Genomic DNA, 17756 nt, shown 5'->3' on the forward strand with positions numbered 1-17756 from the left:
AAAAGAAATACATTTTTTGTAGTCAGAAATCACACCTGAAGAAAATTCAGAAAGTGGAACTATTTTCTTCCAGTATTTAAGTACAGGCCGCAAGTAAAAAAAAATGATTACTTCTGTTACAAACGAAAAATCATCATCTGTCAACCTGAAGTTCAAGTATCACTTAAAGATACTCTTCACAGATCTTGAGCTGAATACAAACGTGGTTTCATCAACACTTAGCTAAATCACTGCATATAGTAAATTAACAACTCCACTGACCACAGGATTTTGAGGTGGCTTTCCCAAACATGGGAGAAAAATTAATCCTTCTAGACTTTTGCAAATGTTTACACTAAGGTTTTGTGTTATTCAGCACAGGCCTATAGGGTCTGAATCATCAACAACTCAGTTCTGCAATTGTTCTGAATTGCAATCATTAACTCCACAGCAAGTACGGCTGTGAAGACCTGCTAGCATGCTTTCCAGCACATGCTGAAAAGCAAGTATGCACTCAGGGTCCCTACACGGTTTACAGGGTCACTGGACTACAGATTGTCAGTCTAACACAGATCAACAACAACAGTGAAGCTATAATCTCATCCTAATTGCAGCCACACCTCCAAACTGCAATGCCAGAATACCTGAAAAGCTATTAGCAATTAAGCGTGAGTTCCTAACCTACTGAAAAAGCACTGTAGAAATAGTCACACACTCTCATCATAAATGGAGTTGTTTCAGTCAACAGAGTATCTGGTTGAAAGAAACTGATTGCAAAGAAGTTTTGAAATAAATCCAAGTATTTGCTAGTTGACGTTTAATACAGCTGAGAGCTGTATCTTTCACTATAAGTAGAATTGTTACAGTAAGCCTGAAGATCAGTATCGCAGTTTTGACCAGCTTACTGCTGCTCCTCCAGATTTACTAGTGGAACATAACCAAGATCTTGTGATACGACTATTAACACCATACTGCATCTATTTGTTCCACTGATTCCAGAAAGGAATTCCACTGATTCCAGAAGTTCCACTGATTCCAGGTTCCACTGAAGTTCCAGGAGATATGCTTCCTATACTTCCTTCTACTTATTAAAGACTTAGCTTTTACCGTGGTTCCAAGCTGCTCTTCTTTGACTATATTCTAATTTCTTCATCAAGAAATGGGCTACTGTTCCCCCTGCCCCATATGCAAAGAAAAAATTCCACAGTATTTTACACTTCTCTTCTATAAAATTCATCAATCCATCATTTTTTATTCTTCCAAACAACATATGGAGATTTTATAATATACTATTGAGGGCTCTGTGGTGACTGTACTCCTTTTACATTGGTAATTCAGCTACTACACAGCAAACATTTTAATTAGTTAAGAGAGAATATCTACCTCTGATAGAGCATTCTGAAAGTGCTATCTTTATCGAAAGCTTGATTGTCAGAGTGCATAGCAATTCTTTCCGGTATCCAACCAGTCAGTGCATGGAGATCAATATTCTGAAATACAAACATTCGAGAGAAATCGTAACAGATAACCCATCCATAACCTTCTGATGCTTGTACATAAATTGATGCCTTGAAAAAAAATCAGGTATACATGCTACAATACAGTTCCATACATAAAAGGCTCAAGATTAAGAATATATAAATTGGAAAATGAACTGATGAAGAACCAGAATTTCAGAGCTACAGAAGCAGTAAAAAGTGATCAACCAGCTCTATGATGCGTTCCATTTACTTCTTTGATTCATAGACTTTTAAAGCACAGTCTCAAGAACTATTTGGAACCTTGCTATTATATATGCATTTTTAATTATTTAACTTTTATTTCTAAGGCTCAGGGTTTAGGATTTTTATTCTTCTTGGTAAGGCCTTTCATGTTTTCTGTCATGCTTTCCGGTTAAAAGACACTTTAATCTCCCCATTTCATCTCCTTGAAATACTGCTCCTTCCCCTTTCTTTTGCTTTGTACTCCTCTAAAGAAAAGCAGGAAATATAAATGCTTGAAGGGTCAACAAACAGCACTGGTGGGTGGAAATTTCAGGAATTACAAATACAACACAGACAATAAGTAAACTTGAGCAGACAAGGAAGCTATAATATAGTCAAAAGATGTGGGATGGGTGGAGATTAAATGTCATGAGTCAAGCTGTTTTTCCAGATAGCAAGTTAAAGGAGGACAATGCGAATAACACAGCTATTGTCTCATAATTTCTTGCTCTGCAAAACAAAGCAGCCCACCACTGACATAAACATACATGTTTTTATAGCATACAAAAGCATGCTACATTTACTCCTTATGCTTATCAAGACAAACGTGGCTTTGTATATTTCCAAAGGTGATGATTACCTGTCATATCCACAAAGAATGTAATTATCAAGACACCAAGTAGAACACGAACAGCACCATGGAATCAAAAATATACTATTAACATTCTTAAGAAGTTTGAATGAAAAAAAAAAAATCAGAAATACTTCTTAAGTAATAAATGAAGATTATTTGGGCAACACATTTGAGTCAACTAGCCTCTTTGAAAGAATAGTTTGCATGTCAGCTTAGCTGCAGCATTATTAACGCTTCTTCAGTAGCTACACTATAGGAACCTGAAACACACTTATATAAATGCACAGGTCAATGTGGTAAACTTTCACAGACCAGAAGTACTTGCTCCCTCCATATACACGGAATATGTCAGTCTGTTCCTTTCCTATCCAACTCTTTGACCTAACAAGGGAACACTGCCCTATTTACAGAATAACAATTGAAACAAAAATCAGCATTATTGGTGCAGGCAAAAGGAGGTATAACTTTGCCCAAAACTCTCACCTAGACTCAATAAGAACACATACACTTTCCAACCATACGTTCCAGTCCTACAGTCCCAGTACCAAGATTAACTCCATCAAACTAGAATGAGTAAGACACCCTCATGGGCAGAGATCTCATCAAGCATAGTTAAGTACACTTGTGGAATGAAGAAACAGAAAAAACAAACAGAAGGAATCACAGACTTGCCTCCCCACATAATTTATTTTGATCTCACTAGAAGGAAAGCTATTTGACAGGTTATCTAACTGGATTTTTTTGGCTTGTTAGAAATAACCTAGTACTTACAGAATTTGATCCAGGAAAATCATATCCTCCCATGACCTTCATGTAGGCCTTTTCTATTAGCGATACCCATAATTCATTCTTATTGTTAGAATAAGAGCAGAGGAGTTCCCCACTATGATCAACAGGTAACTGGTCATCTATGATTACCTGTGTAAAATAAACAAACAAGAAGTCATCCTAAAGCTAATACAGTATTCTGGAAATACTTCAAGAACAATAACAAAACCAAACTCTCAGCAATACATATCTTCTGAGACACAGCCAGACCTGACCACTTTTTTAGATGTGGACACCTATACCAATCCTGCAGTGATTTGCTCTAGTGAACAAAAAATTGTATTGCCAGTTCTTACGTATACTGGACCACCGGGTGACCAGCAAGCACCTGCCTCAGTTTCCCCTATATAAAATAGAGATGTTAACAGTACTTGCTTGTAAAGGGTTTAACATCTGTTGAACACAGCTACAGAAAAGCTCAGTAATTACCAGCAGTAGAAGAAAAAAATAAAGCCACTAATATCCCTCACCCAATTAGGAAAAAGAACGTATACTGTGTTCAGTAGCCAGCAGAAAAATAAGCAGTTACATATCTACAGCAAAACAAAACACGTCATATCACTTTCACAGTCTCTAGTTCCAGATTTAAATTTTTTCTCACTAGAAGGGTAAAATAATGTCAAAGTAACACTTGTGAAAACACTACCATTTCTTCTTTAAATTATGTGGAATATACTTTGCATAAGTATAGATCATTAATGCAGTACTTATCATGGTCTGAAACAGTTTCCCAGTATAGATGTTTCAGTTTCAAATTGACATTACTCTACTACCAATACAGCCCATTTTCTGGTCAAATCCTATTCATTTAAGAACAGACAATCCTTTTCACAAAACACATTCATCCTAACAAAAAGCAACAATTAGGAGATCTTTTGGAAAGAGTATGAAGAGCTTGTCAAGCACATAAGTGATACTTCCATGAAGTATCTGTTGGGTTGCCAACAGACTTCCTGACCCAGAGGTTATATCTTAGCATTTAATAGCATTTGAGGACTCACCCCCCAGCCCCTTCTCTATGAATAGAACCACTTGATTTTTGAACTCCCATAAACATTCATCATCCACAATGATCTGCAATAGTGACTGCTACACAATTTTATTTTACGTCCCTATTTAAATCCTCTAAGAAAACTGTATTTGTGAGATTATAAGGCTCTATTATTTATCTTCACGCATCTCCTCTTTTTACTAAAAATCTTTGGTCATCTGATTTAGTCCTTCGACCATTCCAGGCCTATAGCCTTCCTTGGAAGTTCTTCTCTGTACTTTTCTAGTTCTGTAACTTCTTTTCTGAGATGAGGTTGAAAAAAGGTTGAAAGGTTGAAAAAATACTCATTCATGAATATGGGATGCATTTTTTTTCCTGTATTGTTTTCATAATTCCTTTATGTAATGTAAACTTTTTTTTATGAATTGAATGGGAGTAAGGCCATTCTCATGATTGTATGCAGATAAGATCTCTACTGTTACATATTTCACTACCAAAATGAATCTCAAAAGGTTTAACAATTAAAAAACACTTTCCAAAGAAACATACCTAAAGTTTTTGCTTTGTAAGTACAGCTTCACAGTGAAGCAGACCAAGCCCTCAAATTATACAGTTTAATCAGTAACAGTATTAAGTTTCCCCCCAACCATTTACCTTTCTAGGTACACCATTGATATGAAGTTTCACCATGTATTTGCCACATGGATTATACTCTGGTTCCCCTTTCTTATTCTGAGGGTAAATGATACTGTTAAAAAAAAAAAATAAGAAATTGTGACAAAGCACTTGGCTGTAGATATACTGATAACATGAGAAAAAGGATTAATATCGTCTGTATCTAGAATTTACACTAAGGATAAATGTGAAATTTTATATGAAAGAGTCACTCCAATTTAGTAAAAGTGATAATAGTGTTTAAGTAGGTTTTATTTTCATACCTTACTCTTGCTGCAGTTCCTCCCTTAATAGACTAAGAAAAAGTACACAAGTAACCTAATCATTTCTCCAACAGAAGCAATGCAAACAGGTTTATCTTACTATTACACATACTGAAGATATGCAAATACCATTTAAATACAGTAACTGCCTGAATGAAAGTCAAAGGTTTGAAGACTGCAACGGCACAGAACTCACTGTTCATGAAAAGAATGCACGTTCACTTCAAGAAGTAGAGGCTGAAACAAAATTCCAGGCACAACATTCACACTCTGGTCTGGCAATGGGCTCCTGACAGACAGCCAAAATGCTAAATTTATCGTAGAATGCTAGTTAAACTGAACTGAGATAGTGTTGTTAACATAAACTCTGCAGTGAGATTCAAGACAGACCATCTGGCAGCCTTCAGTATAGCAAATAAAGAAAACAAACCTATAAAACACTGTAAGTAACATTTCTATTAAAAATAAAGCAAGCTTTCCAAACTATTTGTTCTCAAAGCACATCTGAAGTTAGACTCCAGTGTCTTTATACTCATCTACCTCAAATTGTTTTCATTTTTGGAAATGCTAAAGCCACACGTGTCCCAGGGAGATGAAGGTGAAAGAAACACTAACTTTTACTGTGTCCAACCATACAAATATAGAATCTCAGCTAAAGTTGATGAAAGTAGAGAATATTAATCCAAATATTTTTCTATTAGTCATATAGCTATACAACTTAATAGATATCAATGTAAATACCACCACTGTAGAACATACTGCCAAAGCTCAGCAGTGTTAAGTCTGACAAGATCATACAAAATAATAGCTATTTACCTTGTAATCAACTTTTTGTTATATCTTCTTTCATATGCAGCACTGATAGCTAGTGATGCCACAAAAGAACAGTCTGACACTATTGTCTATAAAGAAAAGAGAACAATGATGCTATTTGCTAATACTTAGACACTGAGAAAAAAAAACAGAGTCTGTGGAGAGGTGGAAAAAGTTATTGTTAGTTACGCCCTTCAAAAGGGAAAGGAATTAAACCGAGAGAAACAAGAGTTACTACAAAAAGGCAGGAAACATGTTGCTTGTTATACTGAGCAAACCAAATTTAAAAGATTTAATAAAGGCAATGAGAGGCAAGTGCAGCTCCCTCATCATTCACTCACATTTAACCTCTTTTTCTGCCCAAAACACCCTCTGTAACAGTAACTATACTACATGGCAAAATCTGTTGCCCATTTCAGAATAGCTTAGGCCATCTGCAACTTAACACTACACAAAACACTTCCACTATTCTCAATGGGCCACTTCTGCTTTAAATAAAAAAAATTAAAATCTTGTCCGTTACTTTTTGTGTGAAATAAACTAAGTGAACTGTTTGCCACAGTACACCTTGTCTTTTTTCATGCTAACTTTACTACTGTTTTTGGAAGAAAGGATTTTCACCTGGAATTCAAATTCTGGTTTTCATTTCCATTGATGACATACCTCTTCATTTTCATGGCTAGGAAATGCATGGAATCTGAGGTGGTATTATTTTTTGATTTGTTTATTTAGTCTTGAGAGAGTTACGGAAAGCTCTCTCACATTTAGACGTTCATTTCTGAAAAAGTACTCCTCTTCTCTTTTGTAAGGTCTCATATTCCCTGCAATCAACTCTAGCAGCACATATTTCTCTTTGGGAACAACTTACCTGCTTTATGCTGAAACTTGATACGGTATAAATCATCGTAGGGTTATTTGTTATGTCATCTGGCCGGACCCACTTTGCAAACATCGCTTTCTGTTTGGGGGATAACGGTAACTTCCCACATTTATCGCTAGATTTAAGAGAGGAAGGAAGTAGAAATAAATCAACAGCTTAGAAAAGCTTTTCATGGTATATCCAGATCTTGTACTTCTGGTAGATGGTGCAAAATATACATAGAACAATTACACAGGTGTAAGACAACTTAAAAGAACAGTACTCCAAAGTTGATGATTTGGGGTGAAAAAAGCAAAAATATTGAAAATGTAAAATAAAACCCAGGAGGTTCCTTCACAAGACTGAACAGGAAAAAGGAATTGCAAAAAAGCCATCTATACTAGCAGAAACCCAAATTATTTCCTTTACTTCAACATAATGAACAAATACTAAAAAGTTTCTTTAGTTCAGAAAATATCGAGGTTTATCCAATTGTCAAGCCTTCACTAGAAAACTGAAAAAAACCCACTCACCAACCAGATGTCTTGTCTATTATGACTATGTAATCTGAACATATATCATGGCCCATGAATAAACATCTAGCAGTTTATGTATCACTCTTCCTCTGAAACGTTCTTTAGAGAAGAAACAGCTATCACCTTCATTTTACAGGTGGGATAACTGAGGTGGAGTGATATATACTGCAGTCAGGAAGTGGACCCAAGCTTCCATCCTAGTCCAATACTCCAAAAAGCCAAATAAAATGTTCTGCTTGTAGGCCTAAAGAAACAACTGCAAAAGCACAGGAGAGCGGGATCTGCTTACATTAAAGTTCAAAGACCAGACTGGAAAAAGGAGGCCACAGTATTGAAATAACTCAGTCTGAATTATGCTTAAAATCCTACTTAAGCAGTTTTAAATTCTGAAGAAGAGAACACAGCAATAATATGGGAAAGCTTTGGAAATAAAAACATGTTCAGTAATTGAATAGCACTTACGAAAATGGCATAGGGAAGGCAAAACGTTCCCTCAGATCAACGCTCATGAAAGGGACATATTCGATACCATTAATTTTTGAAGTCTTTCTGTAAATCGTAAGAGAAAAATACAGTTACAAACTTATCTATCATCTTTTCAAGACTAAATTCATAAAAGTGACGATCAAATTCATTTTTAAAACAAACAAGCAAACAAAAAAAACAACGGTGCCTCTGAAGACAAGATGACCACCTCTTGAAAATGCAACAAGCACTGTCATTTGATTTTGAAATGTGCAGCATTTGGTGGCTCAGTCACTAATCCTACAAGTACATACCCTGTGGGCAAGTCACCATGCCAGCAGAGAAATGACTAAGCCACAAACCTCTTCATAGGTCTAGAAGTAACATGTAAAAATACCTTATTCTAAATAGGATTTCTCAAGTTCCTTCAGCAACTCGTTGAAGAAAATTTTAGGGTAAATTGACAGCAATTAACACTTAGGGACATTAAATTTCATCTAATTGGGGAGTATTTTGGAATGCTTTGTCAAACAATAACCAATAAACACACTGCATGTGTTAATTAGTACATTTTTGATTGAAGTGCAGAGAACATTTTTTTTTAAAAAGAGATTCATACGTAAATGTGAATGCAATTAAGTTGTAATCAAGAATTTAGCTGAAAAAGGTATGTGAAATATTTTAAAATCAAATTAAAATGAAAGATAAGAAACAACTCTAAGTTATCTGGCAAGACCTAACACTCCCCCCAAAAATCCACAGAACAGAAATATACACTGCACAAACAAATGAAATTTTAATAAGGCAATTCTACACGGTCTGCTACTTTTCAGATGCACATACACTTCCATCTTTATGACTACATCCTTAGTCCATTTAAGTCCCTGAAAGTAAAAAACAGACTAAATATTTTAAGATCAAATCCTGGACAGCGCTGAACATCACCCTGAACACGATCTTATTTACCATGGAGGGAGAAAGAAGAATGCTGAAACACCTATCAGACAATGCATTTTTGCACATATTTGATATTTTTCAAAATTCACAATTTAGGCTAAAGATTTTATGGATTCCTTACTGTTTGTATATTATCCCTCGTACAATAAAAAAATCAATGCAAAAAGAGCTAGATATAACAGAAGGCATAATCCTGAAATATATTATGCTTCCTCAATTTCCAATCAAATATTAGTTGTACCATCTGTAAAAACAACTTTGTACCTTGGCATCTCAGAGTTGGATCTTTCATGAATTCAATCAGATATATACAAAAATAAAGCTACCAAAAAATAATTCTGATAGTCAATTATAAAAAATCGTCTTCTAAATACACTCCAGAAAGTATGCTCTGTGGATAAAAGCTACTGATTGCATGACCACAGAGAAAACAATAATTTAACATGTATATAATGACAACAATGCAGTTGATAAGTAATGTTTTTCCAAGACTGTTTTGTGTATAATAATTTACTGTCTAAGATACACAAAGGATGCACGCACAAATTTTAAAACTTTCGAAAAGCTTGGCCTCAACTTACCTGAGTACTTCAATCTCCTCTGCAGTGTATCTCTGACCTTGAGATTCACTAGCTTGTACTGCTCTGATTGTCTGTGGTTTATCATTTAAAGAAAAGTCAGGTCCCAATGGAAAGAACGTTCTGACCGGCTGATTTGGTTTAGCTGCATTTGACTTCTCCTTCTGAGAGGACTTTGACATCGATGCCTTCAGTGCCTCTGCTCTAAAGCAAAAAATATATACATATTCTATTTACAATCTTAATAAAAATAAAGTTATGTTTCAGTCATTTATTTCCTTGTGTACGCTCCCACATTTGTTAAGTGGGATGAACAAACACTCAAGTTGACCAATACCACTTTTCCTAAGAAAAATCAATTCACGAATAATATAGATAGAAGATAGGTGTTTTAGAAAAAGTTCAGTACTGATGCCAGTACTTCTTTATTTTCCTATTCTAGAATCAATGAAAACATACCATTTGCAATTCAAATATAAACTACTTTCAGCAGAACTCATCAGATTTTGTCACCTTTAAGACTATGCTAATAGGAGAATTTGGGTAAGCATTCGTTATCTGGAACCTCAGAAAAAGACCACAAACTCTAAGAGAAAAAAATCCCTTTTAAGAGTAATTCACAGACAGGACATAGTAGGATCAGAGCGATAACTCACCAACGTTGCCTTCAGCACCACCTACTGCTTTGCCTTCTCTCAGAACTTCAGGATTTAATTTGTCTAGCAACTACCATAGCAGAAAAATCCACTACCACTACTACAACCCAGCATTTCAACTGCTTGAAGACTATGTTTTCAAGAGACATATTTTTTGTTGTTGCATTGAACTGCTGGCTTGCTACACATTCAAATCAATACGTTGTTTTTTTTAAACACAGACTGAAATAGTGCTGGAAAACAGTTTATACTGAAACAGCCCAGCACAGTTCATTTCCATCATACTGCTGATTTAAAAGGACTTGCATTGAACTCAGGCTCACATAACTTGTTTTAGATATAGACTCCCGTGCACTAGATTTACCCACACAATTAAATCGCTGCCTCAAGCTAAGTACTATACTCACCTATCCAGTGCTTGCCGAGCCAGCTGTTTCAGTTTTGACTGCAGGCCTGCTTCTGAAGTTTCACTAGCCTTAAATTCAAAACAAAATAGAAAAGCTATACATCCAAAGAAAACACAGGTTTTATAAGCTCAGTTGGTAAAATTCCACACTTCTAAATTACAGCCAACAGTAACTATCCATTTTTTCCAATTCTCCTTTGAAAGGAGCAGATGTGTTTTTTTAAAAATCTCAGCATAAAAAGCATACTTAGCAAGTAAATATCATTTTGAAATCCTAGCAAATGCTTGTAGAATGAAAGTGTTATTTAAAATTCTTCAGTGTGGGAAATAGTATATGCAAAAAACTGCCAGAAGAATTAACCATATTAAATTCTGGACAGGAAAAAATATTAAAAAACAAATGTTTTGTACACTAATGAACTTAGATGTGCTCCTTTTTTGTTTTTTCCCTACAACCAAGTCAAAAATAATCATAGTAACTTAGGAAAAGATGGACTTGAATGTTCACTTCCATTGAAAGAGTCTACTTGAAAGTTAAAAATCTTGTTCCTGCAGATGTTAAGCATAAAATTATCCACATCACGGCACCAAAACAGTTATCAAGTGTGCTAGCTTCTATTCCCAGTTGGGAGGTAGGCCATAATAGGTTACTCGTACAACCAGTTTACACTTTTTTTCCTTCCAAGTGAAGCATGACTAGTGGAGCTAGGTAATCTGCAAGAGGCACAGCATGAGGTGTGGCTCCTTCTGTGACACACACAAGCAGGTTTCAGGGTCTAGCTTTGTACCTTGACTGATCCTAGGTCAATTGAGGAAACAAAAAGCAAGTTACTTTCACCCTAAGAAACGAAACTAGAAGTACCCTTTATAAGAATCTACTTTTATCTGGTAATAAATTATTCTTAAGAGTTCCTTGTTGGAAAAGGCTTTGAAAGATCCATGAAGGTAAGCAGCGGATGTGGTACTCCTACAGACCCATCCAGGAGACAGCCACAGAAGAATAGGAATGGCTGCTCTCTGACTGCTCCAAGGGTAAGAAAGTAGAACTCTCCACCTGAATACACCGAGCAGAAAACGAGATACTACTGCTTCAAGATAGCAGAGTTCCTTCAATCTTCTTTCATCCCAGGAAGGCACTTTTTGATCCCCTTGAGGGATAAAGCCTACAGTCACCTTAATAAAACAATATGCTAACCAAGATCAAAAGAAAGTTCAGTAGTATCTGCACACACTAAGAGATCAGGTAACATCAGTTGTTAACATGAGATAATTTTGGAGTAACTTCTATATAGGTAAGCAATATTTGCATGCACTGACACAACAGAAGGAGGAATGCAGCAGAGGAAAAAAAAAAAGTATGCTGCTGCAGTAAGTTTTATATAATAGACTGAGGAAGTTCTGATGCAACAGGTCAAATGGAAAAAAAAACAACAAAACAAACAGAGCAGTTCTACTAGCTCTTGGTCTGATTATGCTGTATGGCCAAGGTTTTTCAGGCTACCTAAAACTGGTTTGCAAAAATCAGAACAAAGGTTTTACTGTAGTATGCAGCAATAATAATGTCCCCCTCCCAACAACCCATATATATTCACACTATAAAAAGGGAAGAGAAGAGGAAAAAAGAAAAACAGACTTGGTGGAGTTACATTATGATGGTGAGCTCTTCCTATAATGAGTTAGTTATGACAATTGGACTTAAGAGAAAAAAGCAGTACCTGTAATTATATTTTTCTTGTATTACAGCCAATTTATCACTACCATTAACTTCAACGTGAATCAAATTCACTCGTAGCAGCTTTAATGCTGAGCACTGACTAATCAAGTGGTACTTTTTTTTTCTTACTAGTTTTGGCATCGGGGACTTACGTTTTCAGGAAGTGTCACATGAAAAATTTCCCATAAATTACTTCCTTTAATATACTCAGAAAGTAATATAGCTGACACACTGGCAAGTCATCTTCAGTTTTAACTGTTCGTAATTTCTGCTTTAACACTGCATTCACTCTAGTGCAGAAATTAACAAGAAAAAAGTTCCAGAATATTTCTAGTTTTTAGTATAATCTGGTTCAGAGAAAAATACACAAATCACCAGTCCCCATGAATTTAGCGTTGAACAACATAGCAACTGTAAGAAACATTACAAAAACAACCAATGGAAACAAGATCCAAAAGCAGTTTTTAGGAATACAGGTACTCCATTTTTAAGCGTCTTTAGGGGTCAGTCACTTGTGTAAGTGGAAGAATTTCTTACCATCACATAATTCCACCAAGTTAACTTGTAGCTTAACATACTGTTTTCAAACAGAGTTCCACCGCTTCTGTGTACAACTCTATAGCTTCTTCTGCATTGCCTTTGTCATCTTCATCAAAAGCCTGTGTAACGAGGAAGTGAGCACGCTCCAAGTCCAACTGTTGCTTTGACTTCAGAGGATCTGTTTTCTGTGACTGAACTAAATGAAAAAGAGTATTTAGCATTGAACAGCAGCAGACATGTAAAAGTATCCTTAACACAGCACTGAAACTCTAGCACTTCTAGCAGATGAACATTATCTATTTTTTGACTGGAAACAAAAGCTTTGCAAAGTTTGCTACAGACATCTTTGCAAAGATAGGAAAAAAACCACCCCACCTCCCGACCCCCAGAGCAGAGATGCTCTCAGGATATTTCATATGTCAAGTACCATACACAAAATCTTTCATATTACACTCAAGACAAGGTTGTTTCATTATATAAAATATTGCATCATTTCTGAAAACAGACACCTAAGGAACATGTATATTGCAGCAGGTGATATCACATTAAATATTTTTATTAGTGACCTGGAGAACATGTGGTGCATCTTCATCAAGACTGCAGACCCCACCAAACCAATTCACCCCAGGACACAGCTGCTATTCAAAAGGACACAGACAAACTAAAGTAACAGGGTGACAGGTACCTCAGAAAGTTCTACCAGGAGAGGTGCCATGCCCCACACCTGGGACAGACCAACACCCATCACCAGACAGACTGGGACCGCCCAGCTGTGGAACAACTCTGCAGAAAAGGGCATGGAGGTCCCGGGGAGCAGCTGCGTTGCCAACCCCAAGCAGCAATGAAGGCTAGCAGCACTCTGGGCTATGCCAGCAAGAGCACAGCCAGGAAATCAAAGGCAGCAATGCCCATTCCCTACTCAGGGCCCAGTAGGCTGTATCTGGAATGCTGTGTCCAGTCATGAGGGGCCCTAATCACGGTCAGGAGCAGAACTCATCCTGCTACCTAACAGCAACCTGCCAATAACCGCGAGGTTATCAAGAAAATGGATTCAGACTCTTCAGTGTGGTGCAAAGCAAGGGAGTGAGAGAACTGCCTACAGACTGAAATGGGAAGTTCAACTAGACACAAAATAATAATAATACAAGGAAGATAACTGCACCCTGGAACACCGGCCCAGATACACTGGGGAATTTCTGTCTGTAGTGATTTCCTGGACTTGACCACACCCAAGCAACCTGGTCCAAAAACCAGAATCTTCCCTGATCTGAGCAGGAGACTGGTCTATAGACCTCGCACCATCCCATTTGGGCTGAGTGATTCTAAATGAGAATTGCAGGTGTACAATAAATGGAGATTTTGATTTATGTCCAAACACTTCTTGTGTTCTGTCACCCTCTTGAAGTTAATAATTCTACATAAATAACAGAACACACCTGCTTCGAACCCATCACGTTGCTGAGGCTTAGATGGAAGTTTTGATTAGTTCCTGATTGTTGTTTTTTTGTTTTGTTTTTGCTATTGCTACATTTAATTATTTTCTCAGGTTTGCTGTGCAGATATGGTTCCTAGGAATATTTAAAAGGAAAGAATATCTACACCCAAGTGCTTAGAAAATAAGTCTTCTGCACCGTGTTTCACTTCTGAAGTATTCTGCAGAATTCAAAACACTGATGTGCTTATTGTATTCATGGTCCGTTACATAGTACAAAAAAATCAGAAACATGAAAAGCAGAGCAAATATCACAGATAAATATTTCACAGCACTGAAAGGCGTTCTACTCAATTTAAGCAAAGGTTTAATTAGAAAGCTCCTCACCCACCTGCTGAATGGAGAGCTTGAACTCTCTCCAAGTACTCATTTATTTTTTCTTGAATATTTTCCAAGCTTGACCCTGCCATCCCAGCATAAATCAAGGCTTGTGCAGCTTCCTGCAAGGAAAATAATTTGAAACAAAGATAATATTTCCTGCCTGGAAAATTATTTTCATTGAACAGAGGGCCCATAACAGCCATAAGTTGCATGAAAATAGGACCCTACATCTACATAAAGAGTGGCTGGAGGGAAAAATCCTTTGCAAGGAAGTTATAAATGAGATCCAATCTCCTACGTTCAATTTCTCACACATGGGACAACCTGTAAAATTATAATAAACCTTTTGAAGTTCTTTAAGGCCTAATCTTAGATCTTCATGTATAGTTAAATGCATGAACTCGGAAACTTTAAATAAGCTTTCACAAGCATGCACCAAAATCATTTAAATAAAGCTCACAGGTCACAAGCTTTTATCTTTAAAAATGCGGCTTTATGGTTAAAAAAAAAAAAAGCTAATGAACTTATTTGCACTGAATTTGATAATAATGAGAAGAAAACCAATATAAAAACTCTTCAAAATCAAACCCATAGAATTTTGGTTTGTAAAGTCTTTTCTATTAGTGTTACTCATATAATGCTATCAAATCTTGAAATTCTATGAAATTAAAGTTTCCTAGCTCCTCAAACTTTGATCTTTAAATGTCTGTAAGCACACAAAACACTGGATATTACTCAAAGTACTTCAAGGAGTGAGCATAGGTCTCCAGCTCAGATGCACAGTGTGTTATCCACGTTAAGGCTATTTCTATGCTGCACAAATCTATGTAGAAAAAATGCCTTCAGTTGCATAAGCTGTCTATCCATTGACTAAATTTATGAAAAACACTTTAAGGTTTGGCAGGGATGTAACAGCCACAGCTGATGCAGTCTCACAGGCATATGGAAAACTGAAATTTGTCACTCCTAAAAACGAGGATAAAAACCTTACTTTGTCCTCATTATTGTCACAGGGGGAAAACAAAGAACAGACAGACTTCTGCAGCAGTGCTTTTCTCCCTAGCAGCAGCAGCAGAGAAGGTGGCAGTCACATAGCAGGCTGTGTTTGTAGGAAGCAGAGCAGTAACTCTCTGAGCGCTGCTCCACAAAGATGGTCTCCAGAAAGGTTGCTCCTTGCGGGGCAAGTACAGTCACAGCTGGCGCGTCTCTTGCTCACTTTGTGGCTATGATGTTGTCAAGCTGATCAGTTTATTCTCATAGGCACCTGCCTCGTTTGCCCAAGCTTAAATATTTATCGTCGTAAGTACAGGCTGTATTTTACTGATGGGCATCGCAGAACCAAGAACTTCATGCTCATGGTCAACATCCATCACCATATCACAAAGGAAAACAGAAGTTCTGTTCCTTTTATGCGTAGCAATTAACTACTGTTAAGGTCTAGCAAACAGCTATTTTTGAGAAAAACATTCTTACAGGTACCTGCTCAAGGACCGTATGCACGTCTGCGGCATACCAGAAGTATGTATAGATCAGACAGATGTTATATCCCTCTTGTAAGCTGCGTGTGTACGACACACAAAACAAATGTGGATCTTCAAACCAGTGCGTCAAAAACCGTGCATAATTGATGCTGCTCCTGCAGTTTCAAGCACAATTGTTCTACCTGGCCTTAAGAAGCAGAGTGACAACAGGCTTCTACGTATTAAGCCTCCAAAGGGCTGAAGCAGCTGACCAAATGCCTGCAGACCCAGCACACCAACTGTTTACAGTGACACGATGGAAGCGCAGTTCAGACATGGCATTTATGACCAACGAAGTTGCACAACAGCAGGAAGCAAACAGCCATAGGAACTCTATTCAGGCAGGTCTGTTTGTAAGTACCCCCAAAATACTAGATAATATTTTATAATTACTCGTTTAGTCCAACTTTGACAGACACTTTTTGCGCAACATCTAGAAAGCCAAACTTACCTATGCTAAATCACACTTAAAAAAATCCTGCTCTATCAACACTTGCTGAATTTGCTCTCTCACCCTTTCTGATCACAACATGTTTGAACACCAACACCTTCATGTATAATTTGACACCAGATTCACCACCTGACCTCAGACAGCCAAGAGCCACCTGTACAAACACCAAAATCGTTAAGCGTGGCGTCGCGATTCAAAGCTTTTCTCATACAAAGCGATGTCCATACTCATGCTGCTCTGTGGCCTAGCATCTCCACACCACAAAACCTTCTCTGCATTACTCTCTTCGCCACACACAGCACGAGGTGCGCCAACACCGCTATGGGCGCGCTTCCGCTTTTAGCGAGAATACCACCTCTATGCAGCAAGGGAAAGAGATTTTCTGTATGCTGAATGAAAATGTGAAAAAGTGATTATTTGCACAGAAGGGTAGTTTTCTCCTGAGGAGCACCTGATGATTTCTTATAGATATGTTGAGCAATGTCCTGTAATAAAGTAGCTCTGCGCACAGCTAACATGCGCACACCGCTGCTGATAAGCACAGGGCTCACCGGCATTATTATTGGCAATTATACCTTGGGAACGCATACACTTCCCATAAGCAAACTTAGCTCACCCCACGTTAACAGGTTAAAGACCTTTTCCGACCCTTTGGCACCCGCAGGCTCACACACACTTCAAAGCCAGGCAGCGCCCACGGAGGAAGCACTTGCCCAGCTGACGGAAGGATGATGGAACATCTGAGGCTGCTGCTGCGACGAACAACAAACACCGGCTTCCAGGAAACCCTCCCGATCTCCAGCCTAACCCCGCCACACTCACACCCCCAGGACGAGGCGTACAGCGCCGCTTCCCCTCCGCCAGGGGCCGCCCGCAGCCCCCCAGCCCCGGGGCAGGGACCCCGCCGCCCCCCGCCCGGCGCTGCCCCCCCGCCCCATACCCTGTAGTAGAAGACGGCTTCCTGGTAGCGCCCGCTCTGGTCCCGCTGCACCGCCAGCTGCGCGAACTTCACCGCGTCCAGCTCCAGCGCGCTGGCGTCCATGGCCGGGTCCTGCCGCCCCCTCCCCGGCCCCTCTCGGCCCTTCCCCTCCCCGCCTTCCCCTCCCCTTCCCCGGCCTCCGCCCCCGCCCTGACACGGAAGCGGGGCGGCGCATGCGCGCCCGGGGGAGGGCGCTTGAGGTGGCGCCCGCCTGCGGTGTGGCGGGTGGGGTGCGTCCCCCCGCCTAGCGCCGGGGTGTGGGCTGCCGATGGGGAGGTTGTGGGGGTGTTGCTGCTGTCCTCTGAGGCAAAGGGAGGGGTTTTGTTTGTTTTGTGCTTTTTGCTTTTTTAATGGAGGTGCTCAGTGCAGTAGCTTCTTCAAAGCCCTGTGCTGTGC

General features: G+C 38.5%; 1 protein-coding gene across 3 annotated transcripts in view; it reads right to left on the reverse strand.

The window, feature by feature from the left end:
• The window catches only part of CAPN7 (calpain 7), a 34174-nt gene extending 16675 nt beyond the window's left edge, over positions 1-17499 (reverse strand). Inside the window, exons 1-11 of one of the 3 annotated variants that reach the window (XM_066991963.1) lie at positions 17322-17499; positions 14421-14529; positions 12636-12793; positions 10345-10412; positions 9285-9485; positions 7744-7830; positions 6755-6881; positions 5890-5975; positions 4790-4883; positions 3088-3234; positions 1363-1469 (exon numbers count right to left, since the gene is read on the reverse strand). In XM_066991963.1, the coding sequence (XP_066848064.1) occupies positions 1363-1469; positions 3088-3234; positions 4790-4883; positions 5890-5975; positions 6755-6881; positions 7744-7830; positions 9285-9485; positions 10345-10412; positions 12636-12793; positions 14421-14529; positions 17322-17423 (1286 nt within the window). In that variant the 5' untranslated portion in view covers positions 17424-17499. Of the gene's footprint in view, positions 1-1362; positions 1470-3087; positions 3235-4789; positions 4884-5889; positions 5976-6754; positions 6882-7743; positions 7831-9284; positions 9486-10344; positions 10413-12594; positions 12794-14420; positions 14530-17321 lie in introns of those variants that run through there. The other 2 variants (XM_066991962.1, XM_013197749.3) reach the window with 2 other exon arrangements.
• Positions 17500-17756: the final 257 nt, after the last annotated feature.

The sequence above is a fragment of the Anser cygnoides genome, chromosome 2 (assembly GCF_040182565.1).
Source record: "Anser cygnoides isolate HZ-2024a breed goose chromosome 2, Taihu_goose_T2T_genome, whole genome shotgun sequence".
NCBI classification, from domain to species: Eukaryota; Metazoa; Chordata; class Aves; order Anseriformes; family Anatidae; genus Anser; species Anser cygnoides.